Genomic DNA, 22,624 nt, shown 5'->3' with positions numbered 1-22,624 from the left:
TCTCCTGTATATTCATTTTTTAAAACCTATAAATAAAAAATGGGATTGTAGAGCCCCTGACGACTTTTGTGGTGGCACAGACAGGTGTAGCACCTGAAATTACTTTTTGCTTTTAAAGAAAAACTTCCAGTTGATGCGATATTTTGACACACTTTTTATTAAGTTTTCATGTACTGGATTTTGACACGTCATTTTAATTCTTTTTTCTAAAGCCATGAGTTACTACCTTAAGTTGTATTTACATTTTAAATGTTCATTTCTTATTGTATGAACATTTTACAATTAGCACAACTCTTTCCCATGCTCCACCCTCAGCTTGAGTGAATGGCAATAACAGATAAGCTGATGAAAAGATAAGAAAATTATGTCCTGTACTAGTATAGGTTTCAGAGTAACAGCCGTCTTAGTCTTTATTCGCAAAAAGAAAAGGAGGACTTGTGGCACCTTAGACTAACCAATTTATTTGAGCATAAGCTTTCGTGAGCTACAGCTCACTTCATTGGATGCATACTGTGGAAAATACAGAAGATGTTCTTATACATACAAACCATGAAAAAATGGGTGTTTACCACTACAAAAGGTTTTCTCTCCCCCCACCCCACTCTCCTGCTGGTAATAGCTTATCTAAAGTGATCACTCTCCTTACAATGTGTATGATAATCAGGGTGAGCCATTTCCAGCACAAATCCAGGGTTTAACAAGAACGTCTAAGGAAAGGGGGGGGAAGGGGAAACAAGGGGAAATAGGTAACCTTGCATAATGACTTCGCCACTCCCAGTCTCTATTCAAGCCTAAGTTAATTGTATCCAATTTGCAAATGAATTCCAATTCAACAGTCTCTCGCTGGAGTCTGGTTTTGAAGTTTTCTGTTGCAATATCGCAACTTTCATGTCTGTAATCGCGTGACCAGAGAGATTGAAGTGTTCTCCGACTGGTTTATGAATGTTATAATTCTTGACATCTGATTTGTGTCCATTTACTCTTTTACGTAGAGACTGTCCAGTTTGACAAATCTTGGGAGACAGGCCAGTTCTTGCCTACAGACAGCCCCCCAACCTGATCACAGGGCCTAATAACATCAGCCACACTATCAGAGGCTCGTTCACCTGCACATCTACCAATGTGATATATGCGATCATGTGCCAGCAATGCCCCTCTGCCAGGCTGGACCAGGCTGAGGTTGATGGTGGGATGGAAATTGTTGAAATCATGGTGGAATTCCTCAAGGGCTTCTTTTCCATGGGTCCAGATGATGAAGATGTCATCAATATAGCGCAGGTAGAGTAGGGGCGTTAGGGGACAAGAGCTGAGGAAGCGTTGTTCTAAGTCAGCCATAAAAATGTTGGCATACTGTGGGGCCATGCGGGTACCCATGGTCCAGTCCACACAAGAGATCCACTTCCTGGACACTACAGTGCTAATAAACAATGGTCACATAAACACCACCCTATACCGGAAACCTACTGACAGCTATTCCTACCTACATGCCTCCAGCTGTCACCCTGACCACACCACATGATCCATCGTCTACAGCCAAGCTCTGCGATACAACCGCATTTGCTCCAACCCCTCAGACAGAGACAAACACCTACAAGATCTCTATCAAGCATTCTTACAACTACAATACCCACTTGCGGAAGTGAAGAAACAGATTGATAGAGCCAGAAGAGTTTCCAGAAGTCACCTACTACAGGACAGGCCTAACAAAGAAAATAACAGAACGCCACTAGCCGTCACCTTCAGCCCCCAACTAAAACTCCTCCAACGCATTATTAAGGATCTACAACCTATCCTGAAGGATGACCCAACACTCTCACAAATCTTGGGAGACAGGCCAGTCCTTGCCTATAGACAGCCCCCCAACCTGAAGCAAATACTCACCAGCAAGCGCACAATAGAACCACTAACCCAGGAACCTATCCTTGCAACAAAGCCCGTTGCCAACTGTGCCAACATATCTATTCAGGGGACACCATCATAGGGCCTAATAACATCAGCCACACTATCAGAGGCTCGTTCACTTGCACATCTACCAGTGTGATATATGCCATCATGTGCCAGCAATGCCCCTCTGCCATGTACATTGGTCAAACTGGACAGTCTCTACATAAAAGAATAAATGGACACAAATCAGATGTCAAGAATTATAACATTCATAAACCAGTCGGAGAACACTTCAATCTCTCTGGTCACGCGATTACAGACATGAAAGTTGCTATATTACAACAGAAAAACTTCAAAACCAGACTCCAGCGAGAGACTGTTGAATTGGAATTCATTTGCAAATTGGATACAATTAACTTAGGCTTGAATAGAGACTGGGAGTGGCTAGGTCATTATGCAAGGTAACCTATTTCCCCTTGTTTTTTCCTACTACCCCCCTATCCTCCCCCACCCCCGTTCCTCAGACGTTCTTATTAAAACCTGGATTTGTGCTGGAAATGGCCCAACTTGATTATCATACACATTGTAAGGAGAGTGATCACTTTAGATAAGCTATTACCAGCAGAACAGTGGGGTGAGAGGAGAGAAAACCTTTTGTAGTGGTAAACACCCATTTTTTCATGGTTTGTATGTGTAAGAACATCTTCTGTATTTTGCACAGTATGCATCCGATGAAGTGAGCTGTAGCTCATGAAAGCTTATGCTCAAATAAATTGGTTAGTCTCTAAGTGCCCACAAGTACTCATTTTCTGTACTAGTATAGAAGATCACAAAGCAAAGATTTTAACATGGAAGAGCTTGCCCTATACCATCTAGCCCTCTTATGTTTCTGATTCGAAGAGAGAGTGTGTCACAGAGGGAAGACAGAAAAAAAGAGTTCAATATGAAAAGTTCAAGAGCAAGATAATGGTTGGAATAAGCTATACTACTGTAAAGAGACCCAATTATACAACCAAAAAATCAGGAAAAATCAGCAGCTAAGTGTCAGTACTATGCAGAATAGGTCAGAAGAGCAGAGTTCCAAAAGCAGGTATAGGTAGAGCGCTAGTTGGGAGGGAGGCGGGGGCCGTTGGTGTAGGGTTTTTTTATTATTATCGTCATCATCATTATTATTGACAAAAAAAAATTTTTGGTCAGAAAATTCTGATTAGTTAAAACTGAAACTTTTCCAGTAAAGGTTCAGTTTCAATAGTCCAGGATGGAATCTCCGGTCAGAAAGAGACTGACGATAACCACTACCCTAAGTAGTTAGGGTACTTAACTGGGATGCGAGGCACTCTAGTTTAAATCCCTGCTCTGCCTAAATTGGAGCAGGGACTTGAACCCAGGTCTCTTACCTCCCAGTGGACTGTTCTGGGCTGGATAGCTAGTTATTTCTCTCAGGAGTTTGAGGGGTGTCTGTTTCAAAGGTCTCCCTCTGAAATCTCAAAAACTTTCATGGGACAGGAAAACTGTTTCTTGCCCAGCTTTAACAACAGGATCAAATGGAGCAATAAGAAGAACAGGAGTACTTGTGGCACCTTGGAGGCTAACAAATTTATTAGAGCATAAGCTTTCATGGGCTACAGACCACTTCATCGGATGCATAGAATGGAACATATAGTAAGAAGATATATATATACACACACACACACACACATACACAGAGAAGGTGGAAGTTGCCATACAAACTGTAAGAGGCTAATTAATTAAGATGAGCTACTATCTGCAGGAGAAAAAAATGGAGCAGTGTGTCCTCTTCAAGACCATTTTCTGGAAGTCATGTATTGCAGAAAACAGATATTAAAAACAAGATGGATGTGGCTTTTGAGTGTACACATTAGTGACTACAACCAGCTCATCACAAAAGTCTCCCTCTCTCCATTTCTTCAGCAGAAATCACCAAATCAGTTAAACAGCCTCCTACGCTGAAAGTTATGTAAAGCATTCTTTGGAAGGTGAAGCTTTTTGGTGGCAGTAGTAAGCTTCCAGCTTTGTTTTGCTTTTGTTAGATTGGCACACACTAATATGAGACAGGTGGATTTTTACCACGGGGAAGGCATAAGAACATAAGAATGGCCATACTGGGTCAGACCAAAGGTCCATCCAGCCCAGTATCCTGTCTGCCAACAGTGGCCAATGCTAGGTGCCCCAGAGGGAGTGAACCTAACAGGTAATGATCAAGTGATCTCTCTCCTGCCATCCATCTCCACCCTCTGACAAACAGAGGCTAGGGACACCATTCCTTACCCATCCTGGCTAATAGCCATTAATGGACTTAACCTCCATGAATTTATCCAGAGCTGGTGGAAAAGGAAGTTTAATAAGAAGTGAGCCAAGCCAGGTCATTGAACTCAAGCAGATAGTATCACCACCACCCCCGAGATTGTTTTAAGAAAACAGCTACACAATAGGTAATGCAGATATTTCTAGGGCCTTGTCTATGCCTTGGTCTACACTAGGAGTTGAGGTCGAATTTAGCAGCGTTAAATCGATTTAACTCTGCACCCGTCCACACGATGAAGCCCTTTTTCTCGACTTAAAGGGCTCTTACAATCGATTTCCTTACTCCACCCCCGACAAGGGGATTAGCGCTGAAATCGGCCTTGCTGGGTCGAATTTGGGGTACTGTGGACACAATTAGATGGTATTGGCCTCCGGGAGCTATCCCAGAGTGCTCCATTGTGACCGCTCTGGACAGAACTCTCAACTCAGATGCACTGGCCAGGTAGACAGGAAAAGGCCCGCGAACTTTTGAGTGTCAATTTCCTCTTTGGCCAGCGTGGCAAGCCGCAAGTGACCATGCAGAGCTCATCAGCAGAGGTGACCATGATGGAGTCCAAGAACAGCAAAAGAGCTCCAGCATGGACCGAACGGGAGGTACGGGATCTGATCACTGAATGGGGAGAGGAATCCGTGCTTATCAGAACTACGTTCCAGTTTTCAAAATGCCAAAACATTTGTCAAAATCTCCCAGGGCATGAAGGACAGAGTCCATGACAGGGACCCGAAGCAGTGCCACGTGAAACTTAAGGAGCTGAGGCAAGCCTACCAGAAAACCAGAGAGGCGAACGGCCGCTCCGGGTCAGAGCCCAAAACATGCTGCTTCTATGATGAGCTGCATGCCATTTTAGGGGGTTCAGCCACCACTACCCCAGCCATGCTGTTTGACTCCTTCAATGGAGATGGAGGCAACACAGAAGCAGGTTTTGGGGATGAGGAAGATGATGATGATGAGGTTGTAGATAGCTCACAGCAAGCAAGCGGAGAAACCGGTTTTCTCGACAGCCAGGAACTGTTTCTCACCCTAGACCTGAAGCCAGTACCCCCCGAACCCACCCAGGCTACCTCCTGGACCCGCCAGGTGGAGAAGGTACCTCTGGTGAGTGTACCTTTTAAAATACTATACACGGTTTAAAAGCAAGCATGTTTAATGATTAATTTGCCCTGGCATTCGCGGCTTTCCTGGATGTACTCCCAAAGCCTTTGCAAAAGGTTTCTGGGGAGGGCAGCCTTATTCCATCCACCATGGTAGGACACTTTACCACTCCAGGCCAGTAGCACATACTCGGGAATCATTGTAGAACAAAGCATTGCAGTGTATGTTTGCTGGCGTTCAAACATCCGTTCTTTATCTCTCTGTGTTATCCTCAGGAGAGTGATATCATTCATGGTCACCTGGTTGAAATAGGGTGCTTTTCTTCAGGGGACATTCAGAGGTGCCCGTTCCTGCTGGGCTATTTGCCTGTAGCTGAACATAAACGTTCCCCCCTGTTAGCCACGGGGAGGGAGAGGGGCTAGCCACGTGCTGGGGTGATGCAAAATACGACCTTGTAACGAAAGCACGTGTGCTATGTATGTAATGTTAACAGCAAGGTTTACCGTGAAAGAGTGTACCCATTGCTCGTAAAATGTGTCTTTTTAAATACCACTGTCCCTTTTTTTTATTCTCCACCAGCTGCATGTGTTTCAAGGATCACAGGATCTTCTCCTTCCCAGAGGCTAGCGAAGATTAGAAGGCGAAAACAACACACTCGCGATGAAATGTTCTCTGAGCTCATGCTGTCCTCCCACACTGACAGAGCACAGACGAATGCATGGAGGCAGACAATTTCAGAGGCAGGAAAGCACAAAATGACCGGGAGGAGAGGTGGTGGGCTGGAGAGAGGGCTGAAGCTGAAAGGTGGTGGCAGCGTGATGGGAGGAGACAGGACTCAATGCTGAGGCTGCTGGAGGATCAAACTAATATGCTCCAGCATATGGTTGAGCTGCAGGAAAGGCAGCAGGAGCACAGATCGCCGCTACAGCCCCTGTGTAACCAACTGCCCTCCTCCCCAAGTTCCATAGCCTCCTCACCCAGATGCCCAAGAACGCGGTGGGGGGCCTCCAGCCACCCCACCCCAGAGGATTGCCCAAGCAGCAGAAGGCTGACATGCAATAAGTTTTAAAGTTTTAAACTTTTAAAGTGCTGTGTGGCCTCGTCCTTCCCTCCTCCACCACCCCTCCTGGTGCTTCTCTCCTCCTCCACCCCTCCTGAGCTACCTTGGTAGTTATCCCCCTATTTGTGTGATGAATTAATAAAGAATACATGAACGTGAAGCAACAATGACATTATTGCCTCTGCAAGCGGTGATCGAAGGGAGGAGGGGAGGGTGGTTAGCTTACAGGGAAGTAGAATGAACCAAGGGGCAGGGGATTATATCAAGGAGAAACAAACAGAACTTTCACACCGTAGCCTGGCCAGTCATGAAACTGGTTTTCCAAGCTTCTCTGATGCGCACCGCGCCCTCCTGTGCTCTAACTGCCCTGGTGTCTGGCTGTGCGTAGCCAGCAGCCAGGCGATTTTCCTCAACCTCCCACCCCACCATAAACGTCTCCCCCTTACTCTCACAGATATTGTGGAGTGCACAGCAAGCAGTAATAACAGTGGGAATATTGGTTTCACTGAGGTCTAACCGAGTCAGTAAACTGCGCCAGCGCACTTCTAAACGTCCAAATGCACATTCTACCACCATTCTGCACTTGCTCAGCCTGTAGCTGAACAGCTCCTGACTACTGTCCAGGCTGCCTGTGTATGGCTTCATGAGCCATGGCATTAAGGGGTAGGCTGGGTCCCCAAGGATAACTATAGGCATTTCAACATCCCCAATGGTTATTTTCTGGTCTGGGAATAAAGTCCCTTCCTGCAGCTTTTGAAACAGACCAGAGTTCCTGAAGATGCGAGCGTCATGTACCTTTCCCAGCCATCCCACGTTGATGTTGGTGAAACGTCCCTTGTGACCCACCAGTGCTTGCAGCACTATTGAAAAGTACCCCTTGCGGTTTATGTACTCGCCGGCTTGGTGCTCCGGTGCCAAGACAGGGATATGGCTTCAGTCTATGGTCCCACCACAGTTAGGGAATCCCATTGCAGCAAAGCCATCCACTATGACCTGCACATTTTCCAGACTCACTGTCCTTGATATCAGCAGATCTTTGATTGCGTGGGCTACTTGCATCACAGCAGCCCCCACAGTAGATTTGCCCACTCCAAATTGATTCCCGACTGACCAGTAGCTGTCTGGCATTGCAAGCTTCCACAGGGCTATCGCCACTGGCTTCTCAACTGTGAGGGCTGCTTTCATCTTGGTATTCTTGTGCCTCAGGGCAGGAGAAAGCAAGTCACAAAGTTCCATGAAAGTGCCCTTACGCATGCGAAAGTTTCGAAGCCGCTGGGAATCGTCCCAGACCTGCAACACTATGCGGTCCCACCTGTCTGTGCTTGTTTCCCAAGCCCAGAATCGGCGTTCCACCGCATGAACTTGCTTCATTAGCACCATGATGCCCACATTGCCAGGGCCCGTGCTTTGAGAGAAGTCTGTGTCCATGTCCTCATCACTCTCGTCACCACGCTGACATTGCCTACTCACCCGGTTTCGCTTTGCCAGGTTCTGGTGCTGCATATACTGCTGGATAATGCGTGTGGTGTTTAATGTGCTCCTAATTGCCAAAGTGATCTGAGCAGGCTCCATGCTTGCTGTGGTATGGCGTCTGCACAGAAAAAAGGCGCGGAACGATTGTCTGCCGTTGCCCTGATGGAGGGGGGGCGACTGACGACATGGCTTCCAGGGTTGGCTTACATGGAATTAAAATCAACAAAGGGGGTGGCTTTGCGAGAAACAGAATGGCCCCCTCAAAGATAGAACTCAAAACCTCAAGGATAGAACTCAAAACTGGGTTTAGCAGGCCGTTGATTTCACGGAGGGAGGGAGGAGAAAATGAATACAAAACAAATCTGGTCTATTTCTAGTTTTGATCCACTTCACCTATCTTTATACATCTTGCTGGCAGCAGACTGTGCAGTACGACCACTAGCCATTGTCACCTCCAGGGTGCTTGGCAGAAGACGGTGCAGTATGACTGCTGGCCATCATCTTCTGCTGGCTGCCGATTAAAAGACAGCACACTGCCGGTAGGACTGAATCGCCATGAGACGAAACTTAAAAGGGAAATTACCTGGCTGAGTCAAACTCCCATGTTTGCCCAGGCGCCTCTGACCTCATCGAGGTCAGTTGAAAGAGGACCCAGGACTACGTCGACGACGGCTACCAGGCATACTGCACTGTCTGCTGCCAAAAGGCAATAAACTGCTGCTGTGTAGCAATGCAGTACCACGTCTGCCAGCACCCAGGAGACATACAGACAAGCAGGCTCCATGTTTGCCGTGGTATGGCGTCTGCACAGGTAACTCAAGAAAAAAGGCACAAAACGATTGTCTGCCCTTGCTTTCACGGAGGGAGGGAGGGAAGGGGGGCCTGACGATATGTACCCAGAACCACCCGCGACAATGTTTTAGCTCCATCAGGCACTGGGATTTCTACCCAGAATTCAAATGGTCGGCAGAGACTGCGGGAACTGTGGGATAGCTACCCACAGTGCAACGCTCCGGAAGTCGACAGTTGCCTCAGTACTGTGGACACACTCCGCTGACTACATGCACTTAGAGCATTTGTGCGGGGACACACACAATCAACTGTATAAAAACGCTTTCTACAAAACCGACTTCTATAAATTCAACTTAATTTCGTAATGTAGACATACCCTATATTAGGACGTTGCACCAGTTTAATTTAAGGTGCGATTTTAAACTGATCTGGCACAAAATCCTGTGGAGGACATTTTGATTTGGTTTAAGTATGAGTTATTTTAGTCCAGCAACTCCATTAGCAATGGACTTAAGCTAACTGATATTAAGCCACTCAACACCATTAGCAATGGACTTAAGATAACTGATATTAAGCCACTCTAAAACCAAAAGACAACTGTCCATACAGGGGTTTGAACCGGTTTAACTAAATCAGTTAAAGTCACACCTTAAACTAAGTTAGTGCCACTTTCTAATGTAAATGAGGGCTAAGGAAGGAGAAGTCACCAAGAGGTTTCCAAGAACAATTTTACCTCTGCATACTTGAAATACTTACCACATCGGTTTTCATCTTCACCATTGGAACAGTGGACCACTCCATCGCACCACTGAGATGGTGACACACATGTTCCTGAAGATCCACACACTATTGATGAGCCAAAACAGCTATTGGCCTCTGCAAGGGGATCAGAGTGGAAAGGAGATAGGTGATAGGTGTGGGGTCATTAAAAAGGATCCTTAAGGTAAGAGTGAGCCACAAATTGTTATGATTTCTGCTGAGTTTTCTAGGAGAATATCAATTTAATCAAGGCATATGTTGAAAGAGCTTTTGATTGTTTGTACAATTTGGCGAAAGCACATACAAAACAATTATGGACAAGAGGGCTGGTAAAATGGAAGAATGTATATTCTTCTATTCTATTGCACCTGTTGCCAGAGGTAACTGTCAAGGAAACTTTTGTTTATTAGCTAGTTAAACCTGATGGTGATAACCGTGAACTAAACTAGCACCAATTAAGCTCACAGCTGGCACTGAAGATTAATTTATAAATGAAAAAGGCAAGAAATTAATATAGACTAACTGCCACCACTAGATATATACCATTTTTAAACAGGACAGGATTTTTTTTTTTTAAACACTATTTTTTCCCATACAATCAAAGGTTGTAAAATATATTGAAAAATAAATTTAAACCTCAGAGACAGACCTGCTGGGATACACTGTTCACTTTATAAGGGCAGCAGACCATTAGATGAGAGGAATACATGAACCTCTTTTTAAAATAACTTGCTTTTCAGAGATTCAGCATTCTGTAACTGCTGTGATTAATGCATGTGGTGGATATTAAAATAGGTATTAATATCTAAGCAGGCATTCCCCATTTTGGAAGTGTTCTCAATTATAAATTTTCATAGAGTTTAAGGCCAGAAGGGACTATTAGACCATCTAGACTGACCTCCTGAATAACGCAAGCCATTAAGTTTTACCCAGGTGCCCCTGTTTTGAGCCCAGCAACAGGTGTTTGACTAAATTTAAGGAAACTATACACATATACTTAACAGCCTGCTTGGGAGCCAGATTTCTGTTAGGATGCCAATTAAGTAGCTTATTCCATTTCAAATCATCACTATAAAAATGAGGAAAAGTTTCTTCTTGTGAGGAGGAAGTGAATTCAATATCAAGCAAAATCCACTCTGTACTGAATGGGTCATTCTGCAATTTTTTGTATATGTTCATTAAAACTGGTCCAAAAGTGTTATTTTCCTCTATGAAAAACTTCAAACTTCGGGTGGAGGGGGTCAGGGTTTTTCCCTCCCTTACACCCAACCCCAGAATTCTTTGGTCTTCCAGTTTGAGAGTTGAAATATTCTCTTTTTTGAATTCTCCCCCTCACTCTTCTTCACCTGTTCCTTTCACTATCACCATCTCACACACACACTCATTCACGAAAAACGTGTGGGGAAGAGAAAGAAGAGAGGGCAAAAAGTCCCAGAAAACTACAAGATTTTCAGTTCTTCCCACCAGAAAATTTTTACTAAAATGAACATTTGTGTTTTAGTGGAAAAGTAGTTTCTTCACTGAAAAACTGCTTCAATTAAACTATTTGAACCAGCCCTAATATTAGGAGATGGAATAGAGGGTCTGATTTTATTTTATATTTTTTAAAGAGCTAATGAGTTCTCCTGACTCCACCTGAAGCAAGTGGGAGCTGCTGGTGTTCAGCACCAGAGTGGTCCAAAGGAGGTCTATTCCATTTGCAGACGGTTTAAGGAAATGCGTTCACATTTGACACAGGAAGTCGTGTTGGGTGTGTCTGCACCTCCAACTGTCTACCTCTGCCCCAGACCCAAAATCCTTCTCTTCAAAAGTTTAGTGAAAACCAATACATCTCCACAAAACATTTCAGCTTTGACAAAACAGCATATTTCATGGACATAAAGTGCTCCAATCAGTTCTATGCAGCACTTGTGAAAAATTAGTCAGGCCTAATATGTCTACCATACCTGATCCTTCCTTTCTTCCCTTCACGGTTGCAGTTAGGGGGAAGCTGTATAACTTAAAACCTCACTCCAGAGACTGCATATCCAGGAGCGGCCCTAGACTAGCTGCCAGCAACTGGTGCCCTAGGTGAACCATGCAATCGGTGCCCTCAACCCCCAAACCCCAAGGGCAGATCTAGGCTGAGGTTTTTGGTAAACTGGGAAACATTTTGCCCCTTTTTTCCTTCTAATATTTTTAAGCTTTTTTTTTTTTTTTTTTTTTTTTAATAAACAGAGGCTTAATTATTCGGTTTGTCCGTCCATCCAACCAACGTTTCTGAGATCAGATAAAAAGACACAAAATTTTCAGAATAAATTTGTACAAGACAGTTAGATGATATTTCAGTCCAATTTCAAATAAAAATGCATTAAAAATGTTAATTATAATTTTTATTACTACAAATCTGAAATCGTCCATTATGTTATCCTGCTTTAACTGCCATTACCACCACATCCAATGTAGAAAGAAATAAGAAAACTCTTCAATGAACTTTAACCTGTATTTACAAAACACTTCAAATAAAAAACTCTGTGCTCTTAAAACATTACTTTTCCTTTCTTTAAGTTTTGAAAATTCAGTCACGAGTTCTTTTAGATCCAGTTTTCCAGTTATTTCATGCTCTATTGACATTGTGGCAAGTCTAACAAATCTCTCTTGCACCATTGTTGAACGCAGATATGTTTTTATCAATTTTAACTTTGAGAAGCTATGTTCCCCACTAGCTACGGAAACTGGCAAAGTTAAAAGAATGCATAGAGCTATAAAAATATTTGGAAAACTGTCTGAGAGTTTACTTTCACAAACAAACTTCCATACTTCTTCACGAGTGGAACGTTTCTTAAGTTGTCTTGAAAAAGCCTGAAGCTCACTACACAAATCTGTAGCATCAATGTCTTTTGAATTTTCATGAGTCCATGCAGACTCCAGTTTTATACAAAATTCTCTTATCTGTTTTTCTGTTTTCTTTTGAAAGCTGTGGATATCATATAGAAAGCCAAGGATGGACTCTAGCTGCTGCATCTGTTGAAATCTTTCATCAACCAAGTGAATAGCAGTATCAAGGACTGCAAAGTAGAAATTCACTTTGAACCTTTGTTTTGGGTTCTGAATGGGTGTGTTTTGTCAGTCATACAAAAACTGCTGTTTCTTTTGCCGAATGCGAACTGGCTCTGGTTCAAAGTCTGTTGGAAAGTCTATTTCTTCACCAAGCTCAAGAGACTCTACCAGTGTTCTTTTGAACCCTTCATCACTTCTGAATTCCTCCAGAATATTTTTAGTTTGCTGAAGTTTTTGAATAGCAGAATGTATGTTCAAGTTCTTTTCCTGAAGCTGCTTACTAGTGAGGTTAATCTCGAAAAGGAATTTATACCACAAAATGAGTGAAGTCACAAATTTGAACTTGGAAAGGCCATTTGCAAGAGCTTCTGCATCTGAACGTGCCTTATTGCCAGATGACCCAGTAAAGGTAGTATCAGAAATTTCAATTCGGGCTTCATAAATGTTTCCAAGTTCATAGCGAAGAGGCGTCAAAGCATCAATGCAACTCTCCCATCTTGTCTGACAAAGTGGTTTCACAGTTAGAGAAGTCACATGGTGAGTCAGAATCTCCCAATGGAGTGTTGAGCCTGAGAAAAAACACATAAACATGTTGCACTGGGTGAAAGAAACTGCTTGCCTCCTAACAGCATCATTGACAACCAAATTCAGGGAATGTGCATTGCAAGGAACGAAAAAGGCCCTAGGATTGATTTCCATCATTCTCCTTTGCACGCCAAGTCTTTACCCTTCCTATTACTCCCATTATCATAGCCTTGGCCATGTAAGTTTTCAACAGATAATTACACTGTTTCAAGCTCTTGTAGAATAGTTTCAGTCATAAATGCTCCAGTCGTCTCCTTCAGTGGTACGAAACGCAAAAAATGTTCCTTTATGAGCACGTCGACATTATCTTCATCTGCAGACTTTTCCATATCCACAAAACGAATGATCGTCATTTGTTCAACATGACTCACATCTGGTGTACAGTCCAGTATTATTGAAAAGTATTTTGCAGAATGGGCAGCTTCTACAATGTTCTTTTTAATGGCATTTGCTAGGATTTGAATCAGTTCATTCTGCATATTTTTTCCTAAGTAATGAACCTGTGTTTCATGATCAGTTATTTTACATAGATGGTCCTTCATGACTGAATCAAACAAAGCGAGGTATTCAACAAATTTTTTAAAAAGTTTCCATTACCTGGAGTATATAAATTTTTCACTTCTACCGCGGCCGCAGAATGCTAAATTTTGCCCACCAAGAACTCTCACTAAAGCAATCAGACGCTCTAATATTTGTTGCCAGTATTCTTCTTTCCTCGATCACACGTAAATTTTCTTCGATAGTTTTTCCTTTTTTCAATCATAATTCAAATTCTTTCCAATTTTGAAAACATTCCAAATGTTCTGTACTTCTTTCATGTGAAGAGAGAATTGAAGAGATGTTTTTCCAGTCCTTTGAACCATTTTCAGTAAGTGATGTACCAATTGCTTGATTTCTAAACAACTTGCAGCAAAAGCAAAACAGAGTCCTTCGACACTGAATATTGTAACCAGTTTCGATGAATTTCTTCCCCATTAATGAGTTTCCTCTTGTAATGCTGAGCAGAGAATTTTCTTTTATTTCCATCCTTAGGAAAGGAAAATTCGTGAACTTTTTTGGGTCCATGTTCCACGAGAAGTTGCCGCACACTGTCATCACACCTGGGCTATGAAGCTGGGTCCCCTTACTGTAACTTGTTTGTAACTTCCTCATCCTTTCTTCTTTCTACTTCATTTACTTCAAATTCTGCATGTCTCTCTGAAGGTAAATACATTTTCTCCACTTCCATATCAGTCTGATGCTGTGAGCTGCCTTCATCTAGAAGTAAGTTTCCATCATCTTGGGTTTCCAAACTGCTTCCATGCTATCCTCCTCTCCAAGTAAAATTCCTTCATCTGGATGCTGTGAACTGCTTCCATCTTTATTTGGATTAAAGAGAAGATATTTCAGGAGGGATCCCTGCTGTTTTGCTTGGTCCTTTTCCTTCTCAGCCTTTCATTTACGATACTCAGTTTTTGAGCGTTTTCTTTTTCCTCTTTCTGCCATGGGGCATGTTACGTACTAACTGTGCTCCTGACTGCAAGTATTATAGCATTAAGGATGGCTGACCCACCACATGGTTGGCGATTTAAACCACATTTAAGCAGGGAAAAGACATGTTGGGATTGCTGCAAGGTCCAATGATTAGTAACATACACTCACTCACCTATTAAAACAGTTAGTTACAGCATTTACATGGAAACAAAATGATCTTTTTTGACATTATAACCCGACATCGACTGTTTGGAAACTAATCCCCTTCCTCACGGTTACCCACTTGGAGTGTGACGTCATCACTTTCATAGTCTATTAAGCGTTAACGCTGTTCCTTTTCTTTTATGGACCTTATTTATTACATGTGAACCAGTTATAACAAAGAAGCAGTTCATAATTATAGAGCCCAATAATAACGCTAAGGTTTAATAATGGATTTATAATGCTGAAAGACATTATTCTTTATTCTTTGGCACCAAGAAACACAATTTTCCACAGTATTCACTCAATTCTTAACCATCTACCAGCGACATGTGTTAAAATGACCGTTTGACACGTATCAATTGGTGATATCTCCACTCTACATGAATCTCCAGCTATGTGACCTTGATGTATATTCGAGTTAGGTGTCACTAGCATTGCAGCTCTTGCTGCTGGAGGATGCGTTTCATTGTGGCTGAGTTATTGCTTATCAAAATTGTGGAGTGGGTCATCTTGACCCTATGTCGCAAATTGAAAAAAAAAAAAAATTATATATATATATATATATATATATATATATATATTCGCTAAAATATTATTTTTGCAGTAAACAAAAGATTTGACATTAATAAATTCTCAGAAGCGTAGAGAAATTATAATTCATACTCCCTCCATATGTACACAAGAATTGAAATAATGACATCTTGTTATTTTATTTGTATTTTTTTCCCTTCATCTTTTTTTTTTTTTTAATTTGATTTTTTCCCTCAAATTTGGTGCCCCATTTAACTTGGCACCCTAGGCAACCGCCTAGTTCACCTATATGGATAGGCTGCCCTTGTGCATATCAGTAGTCTCCTAGGTTAAATTCACCCCACTACACAGGGCTCACGCAAAGCCCAATGTCACTTAGACCTTATAAATGCCCTTTGCTCTGGGGTAAACTGCACTCTTAATCCTAGTGTGATGTTATCTGATTAAAATATGACCATATAGATCATTGTTGTAACCACTGTCATAAATTTGCAATAAATCTTGTACAAGGTTGTCAAGTGAGGTGTTTGTGGAAAGGTTATGACTCGCTGACTATAATTCTGCTATTTGTATGCATGTATCATTTTTGTATTTGAAGCTATTGAGTATTGGCTCTATATCTGGATTTCAAATGTTTGCTCCTGGGGTAACGCCACAAGGTAGCTAGCCAGCACATCTTGGAGGGACTATTCAAATTGAGTGGCCAATCAAAAGAACATTTAACTGACAATGGACCATGGGAGACTTACATTTATCTACACTGAATGGAATTTCCTGGTGTGACCAGTCGAAATGCATGGACATGTGACTTGCCCATGTGACTCCAAACTTCATCTTGTTGCTGTAATTTTCCACAGTAAGAACAGTGGAATTCCCTCCACATGGCAGAAGCTATAAAAAGCCCATTTTGCCTCTATCCTGTTCAACCCTCTGGACTATGAACTTATACTAATGGGAGCATTCTAACCAAGGCACTGAGGACCTTCCAATGATTTGGAAGCAACCAAAGACTTATCAAGCCAGCAGTTTATGCCCTCACTGCTACAAGCCTGAACCAAGAACTTTGCAATTGTTGTATGTATTTGATTCCTCTAACCAATTTTAACTCTCACCTTTCTTTCTTTCTTTCTTTCTTTCTTTCTTTTTTATGAATAAAACTTTAGATTTTAGATACTAAAGGATTGGCATCAGCGTGATTTTTGGGTAAGATCTAAGTTGTATATTGACCTGGGTGTGTGGCTGGTCCTTTGAGATCAGAAGAACCCTTTCTTTGATGAGACTGGCTGTAAAGAACCACTCATCTCTGAATCCAGTGTTTTTGGTGGTGACAAAAGAACTGGAATGCCCAAGGAAACTATTTTTATGACTTCTTGTTAGCCAGTGTGGTGAAACAGAAGTTTACTTTTGTTGCTGGTTTGATACACCCCAAGACTGGTGGCTAATCCCCTATAGAATTTGCCCTATTTCTCAGCAGTTCGTCCTGAATTTGGCATCCTCAGTTGTGACCCACTGAGGCACAGTTATACCTAGATATCACATTACTAAAATAGTTGTACAAAAGCTTGTCCTAGACCAACTGTTGCTAAACAGTTTGTGGGATCTCAGAGAATTCAGATGAATAAGAGGTTGCTGCTGAGTCAAGGACACTTATCAAATGTAAATATATTTGAAGTTAAAGGAAAGGACAACAGCAACAGCGATACTAGTTATGGCAAATAATTAAGCTTTTAGATATTAAAATAAGTTGCATTCAGAAAAGAGATCGATAACAAGAGTTTACTGCTCTAATTTACCACCCTCTGGAAGATGACACACTTATGTTGGGAAATGGAAAAACTCAAGACATTTTAGCTTTGAATAAAAAATTTCTATCAACACAAACACATCCTTACCAAAATACCAGATAAGCATAGCTGCAATTATGGAAACCGATAGTATTATTGCAACGGATAAAACGATGCATAGATTTTTCTTAACTTCTGCAATTAAAAAGGGAGAAAAAGAAGAGTTAGGTTTGCAAACAAATTATTTTACTAGGCTAGCCTCCATCCCTATCTCCCTGCAAGTAAATTAGGGCTTGTCTTCACTAGCACTTTACAGTGCTGCAACTTTCTAGCTCAGGGGTATGAAAACACACACCCCTGAGTGCTGCAAGTTGCAGCGCTGTAGACAGTGCACCAGCGCTGGAAGCTATTCCCCAGTGGAGATGGTTTTTTATAGCGCTGGGAGAGCTCTCTCTCAGTGCTATGCCACGACTACACAGCCACGTTAAAGTGCTGCCATGACCAGGGCTTTAACGTTGCTAGGGAAGACGTGCCCTTAGATGGACAGCTTTCAATCACTAGTAAGCAGGCGTGAATCTGCAATTCAGATGTTAGAGTCTCTCCATCTCATCAACACTTCAAAGAACCACTCAACTCCTCACACTTTTTTACAAAAAAGTATAATAGTAATTGACTTGTTCAGCTACCTAGCACCCTGAGGGACAAAGAGGTGCTCCTGGGATAGTCCCTCAACATAAGAGCTTGAAAGGAAACAAGTTTTGATCGGTCTACATAAAAAGAACTCCAGACAAATCTTACTTGACGTGCACAGTTTTGCTGATGGCGGCTTTGGCTGTACTACTGGGGGAGCTGACTGATGAGCAGGAACTCTTGGGACATAATGTGGCACTGATGGAGGATAATATGGTGGATACACGTTAGCATCCACAGGCTGTCTGGAAATATAGAAGTTTTCTGGCTGATAACCATGATTTTCATAGTAAGGTGGTAGCCCCTAAATAGCAAAATTGAGGTGAAGGTGGGAAAAAACATTAATATGGCAAAGTTAGAACAATATAATCATTTCTAAAAAACATTGTCACTTATGTAAATACAGTAAAAGCCCACCAATTCTCATTGCACTCATTCAGAAATTCATTACACTCACACACACACACAAAAATAGATATACAAAGTCTCCTGAGAAGTGGAGTGAGAGACTTAGAGACACATTCAACTGATGGATTAATTTAAAAAAAAAAAAAAAAAAAAAAACCAGCAAAAAAACCCCCACCAAAACTAGTTTCCAATAGATCACATCACCTTCTAAATATGTTTTAGATTTTAAATTTCTTTAGAAAGAAAAAAAATGTTGCTTCCTTAAGAATCTCTTCTGCACACTTAGTTTCTCTTTTATTGAAAAAACAGTGAAAAATAAAAGAAAAAAGAACAAACAAACAAACTGGAAAAATTGCATATTTTTTTCTGATAACTTATTTCAGCTGTAATAACTTAGGGGGTAGTTACTATGTTCGGTGCAAATTTTTCAGCAATAAATTTGATTTTCCAGTTGACAGCGTCGCTTCAATGCAAAGTAGCGGAGTGCTGTAGTGAGATCTGATAAGACTTCATTACTTTTACCAAATACACTATAGAACAAATTAGTTGATGGCAGAGTGCTAGATTCATAAACTATTCATAAAAATTCATACATCCATCACTGTGATATCAGAGACTTGAAGAATTAGTTCATTCATCCCCACAATACTCTGTGATACAGGCAAGTATTTTCCCCATTTTATAGAATAGGAAACTAAAGTCAAGAAACTTCTTAAAAAAAATAAAATCATGCATACCTATGTCCACTTTTAATGGACCTGACTATTAATTCATTACTCAATAGGCTGCTACCCACAGAAAACAAAATTGAATATTTAACTACTTACTGAGTTTACAGCCATCTCAGCTTTGTCAACAGTGCTGAGACAGCTCAAGTGTTTGAAAAACTTGGGATAACCTGTAAATATACAAAAACACATGCATTCATAGTGTTACAATTAGAGCGGGCTGAAAAAGTTGTGACAGCAGTTTTCAGTTGGAAAATGCCATTTCCAAACAGAATCAAAATGTTCTGCAGGAACATGTGATTTCAAAATTCATACCTGGAAATTACTGAAATATGTATATAATTTATAAGAATGTTTTGATCTTCTCAAAACAATAAAGGTTAAAACTAAATTTTTCAGAATATTTCATTTGTTGGGGGTGGGGAGGAAGAAATCAGAGATTAACTTTTTGTCCCACTTCGGGAATTTCAAAGTCTCAATCTCCTGCAGGACAGAAATACCATTTTTCAACCATCTCTAGTTAAGATGCAAACCAACAAGCACAGTGATGTTCTTAGTTATGACTTTCATTTCACTCTTAACTCATCCACTTATAACTAGAAATATATTGCCTAAATTAAAGGTAATTAGTTTCTCAACCCTCTAACATTAACTAAATATAACAGCATGAAATAAACCTAGCAGCATTACAGATTTAATACCCGAGTTTTCCTGTTAGGCTCTAGCTCTCAAATATGTAATAATATTGTTGAGAAGGGTAGGCAGTGATGGCTAATTAACAAGAGACAAAACTAAAAAAGCCATCCTCCTCCCCTACACTACAAAATTAACACTGGATGTAGGCTACATTATGGACTAAGAATAAAATGGCATGGAAAATTTCAAGTTCAGTTAGACCACCACACACACCCAGAAAAGAAAAGGGAAGAAGTTTGCTCTCTATTAAGCAGCCACACATTAAACATGAACTCCTGTTGGGTGCACTGAAGGAGAGGCAGAAAGGAATGTTCCTGTGCAAGTTTCAGCACAAAGTTCATCTTTACATTCAAGCTACATGCAAACAAACATGCTTTTATAAAACTCAACACACTGATGCAGCCTTTACTATTGTACAGCAGCAAGTGACAGCCAGCTGCATAAGTGCCCCAAAGCCCAAGAAGGTTAACTGAACGCCATGCTCGCTCTCAAAACAAGAGTACTGATACTCTCAGGCTTTGTCTCCCCCTTAGAAAGGTGCAAATTTTTGCTTCAGTGTACACTGCAGTCAAACACCAGCAGCAAGCCTGTGCTAGGCTCACAGGGCTATAAAATTGCCGTATATAGATGTTCAGGCTTAGGCTGGAGCCATGAATGGGGAGGAGAAGGAAGGATGGGATTGCACAGAGCCCTGGCACAGGGGACCGTGGTATAGGAAGATTGGTAATGGGGAGAATAGGGCTAAACTGCTGCTACCTCTTTGGTGGATTGCACCAGTGGCTTAAACAGTTAGAACATCCCAACACTCCACAGCAATTTAGAATAGGAAAGACGGGGGGTGGGGGTCAAGGGCGGGAACAGAACCGGTCAAAGCTACAGGAGAAATTTAGGTCAGCAGAATGCTATTAGTCTTATCTGGGCAGGACACTGGGGTTAACGCCATTTACTCTTACTTACAGGAAAGGCAACGAATCCAGTGAACACAAGTCGTCAGTACCTCTGTTTTATGTCTCATCCATTCTTACTCAGATGTTCACATCATATAATGGTGGCATGCAGTTCTGCCCCACCTCAGTGGTTGAGTAACACTTCGCAGAGGGGTTTTTCTATTCTCTGGAAAAGGTGATATGAAAACAGAATGGTAATCAACACAACCTCAGAAATACCCGCTGCTTTGTCAGCTTCTTAAATAAAAGACTTAGGCTACATCTACACTACAGATGCTACAGCGGCACAGCTATGAAGCTGCAGGTCTGCTGCCCTAGCACCACAGCGTAAACAATTGCTATAGCAACAGAAGGGGGGGTGGGGGGGAGGTTTCCATTGCTGTAGTTAATCCACCCCCGAGAGGTGGAAGCTAAGCTAGATCGATAGAAGAATTCTTCCATCAATCCAATGGCGTTTAAACTGGGGCTTAGTTTGGCCTAACTACATCTCTCGAGGGTGTGAATTTTTCACGGCCCTGAGCAACATAGCTAGGTCAACTTAGGTTTTCTGTATAGACCAGGCCTTAGGCCATGTTTGCACTACAGCAGTATAGCTATGCCATTGTAACCTGGTAGTATAAACATAGACTACAACAATAGAAGATAAAAAGAAAAGGAGTACTTGTGGCACCTTAGAGACTAACCAATTTATTTGAGCATGAGCTTTCGTGAGCTACAGCTCACTTCATCGGATGCATACCGTGGAAACTGCAGCAGACATTATATACACACAGAGATCACGAAACAATACCTCCTCCCACCCCACTGTCCTGCTGGTAATAGCTTATCTAAAGTGATCATCAAGTTGGGCCATTTCCAGCACAAATCCAGGTTTTCTCACCCTCCACCCCCCCACACACAAACTCACTCTCCTGCTGGTAATAGCTCAGCCAAAGTGACCACTCTCCCTACAATGTGCATGATAATCAAGGTGGGCCATTTCCAGCACAAATCCAGGCTCTCTCACCCCCCACCCTTTTTTCCCCGGGGACACACACACACACACACACACACACACAAACTCACTCTCCTGCTGGTAATAGCTCATCCAAACTGACCACTCTCCAAGTTTAAATCCAAGTTTAACTAGAACATCGGGGGCGGGGAGGTAGGAAAAAACAAGGGGAAATAGGCCACCTTGCATAATGACTTAGCCACTCCCAGTCTCTATTTAAGCCTAAATTAATAGTATCCAATTTGCAAATGAATTCCAATTCAGCAGTTTCTCGCTGGAGTCTGGATTTGAAGTTTTTTTGTTTTAAGATAGCAACCTTCATGTCTATGATTGTGTGACCAGAGAGATTGAAGTGTTCTCCGACCGCAACCTGAAGCAAATACTCACCAACAACCACATACCACACAACAGAACCACTAACCCAGGAACTTATCCTTGCAACAAAGCCCGTTGCCAACTGTGCCCACATATCTATTCAGGGGACACCATCATAGGGCCTAATAACATCAGCCACACTATCAGAGGCTCATTCACCTGCACATCCACCAATGTGATATATGCCATCATGTGCCAGCAATGCCCCTCTGCCATGTACATTGGTCAAACTGGACAGTCTCTACGTAAAAGAATAAACGGACACAAATCAGATGTCAAGAATTATAACATTCATAAACCAGTCGGAGAACACTTCAATCTCTCTGGTCACGCAATCACAGACATGAAGGTCGCTATCTTAAAACAAAAAAACTTCAAATCCAGATTCCAGCGAGAAACTGCTGAATTGGAATTCATTTGCAAATTGGATACTATTAATTTAGGCTTAAATAGAGACTGGGAGTGGCTAAGTCATTATGCAAGGTAGCCTATTTCCCCTTGTTTTTTCCTACCCCCTCCCCCCCCCCCGCAGACGTTCTGGTTAAACTTGGATTTAAACTTGGAGAGTGGTCAGTTTGGATGAGCTATTGCCAGCAGGAGAGTGAGTTTGTGTGTGGGGGGATGGAGGGTGAGAAAACCTGGATTTGTGCTGGAAATGGCCCGCCTTGATTATCAGGCACATTGTAGGGAGAGTGGTCACTTTGGATGAGCTATTACCAGCAGGAGAGTGAGTTTGTGTGTGTGGTTTTTGGAGGGGGGTGAGAGAACCTGGATTTGTGCTGGA

The 22,624-nt window shown here is 42.0% G+C and overlaps 1 protein-coding gene across 1 annotated transcript in view; it reads right to left on the bottom strand.

Annotated features, from left to right (window-relative positions):
• The window catches only part of TMPRSS2 (transmembrane serine protease 2), a 32,391-nt gene extending 13,449 nt beyond the window's left edge, over positions 1–18,942 (bottom strand). The window contains exons 1-4 of the mRNA XM_077813707.1: positions 18,928–18,942; positions 17,801–17,996; positions 17,111–17,197; positions 9,384–9,503 (exon numbers count right to left, since the gene is read on the bottom strand). Of these exons, the coding sequence (XP_077669833.1) occupies positions 9,384–9,503; positions 17,111–17,197; positions 17,801–17,996; positions 18,928–18,942 (418 nt within the window). The remainder of the gene's footprint in view (positions 1–9,383; positions 9,504–17,110; positions 17,198–17,800; positions 17,997–18,927) is intronic.
• Between the last annotated feature and the right edge of the window lie 3,682 nt (positions 18,943–22,624).

The sequence above is a fragment of the Eretmochelys imbricata genome, chromosome 1 (assembly GCF_965152235.1).
Source record: "Eretmochelys imbricata isolate rEreImb1 chromosome 1, rEreImb1.hap1, whole genome shotgun sequence".
Lineage (NCBI taxonomy): Eukaryota > Metazoa > Chordata > Testudines > Cheloniidae > Eretmochelys > Eretmochelys imbricata.
The sequence above is the reverse complement of the archived record's forward strand: the minus strand, read 5'-3'. Positions and strand labels throughout refer to the sequence as shown.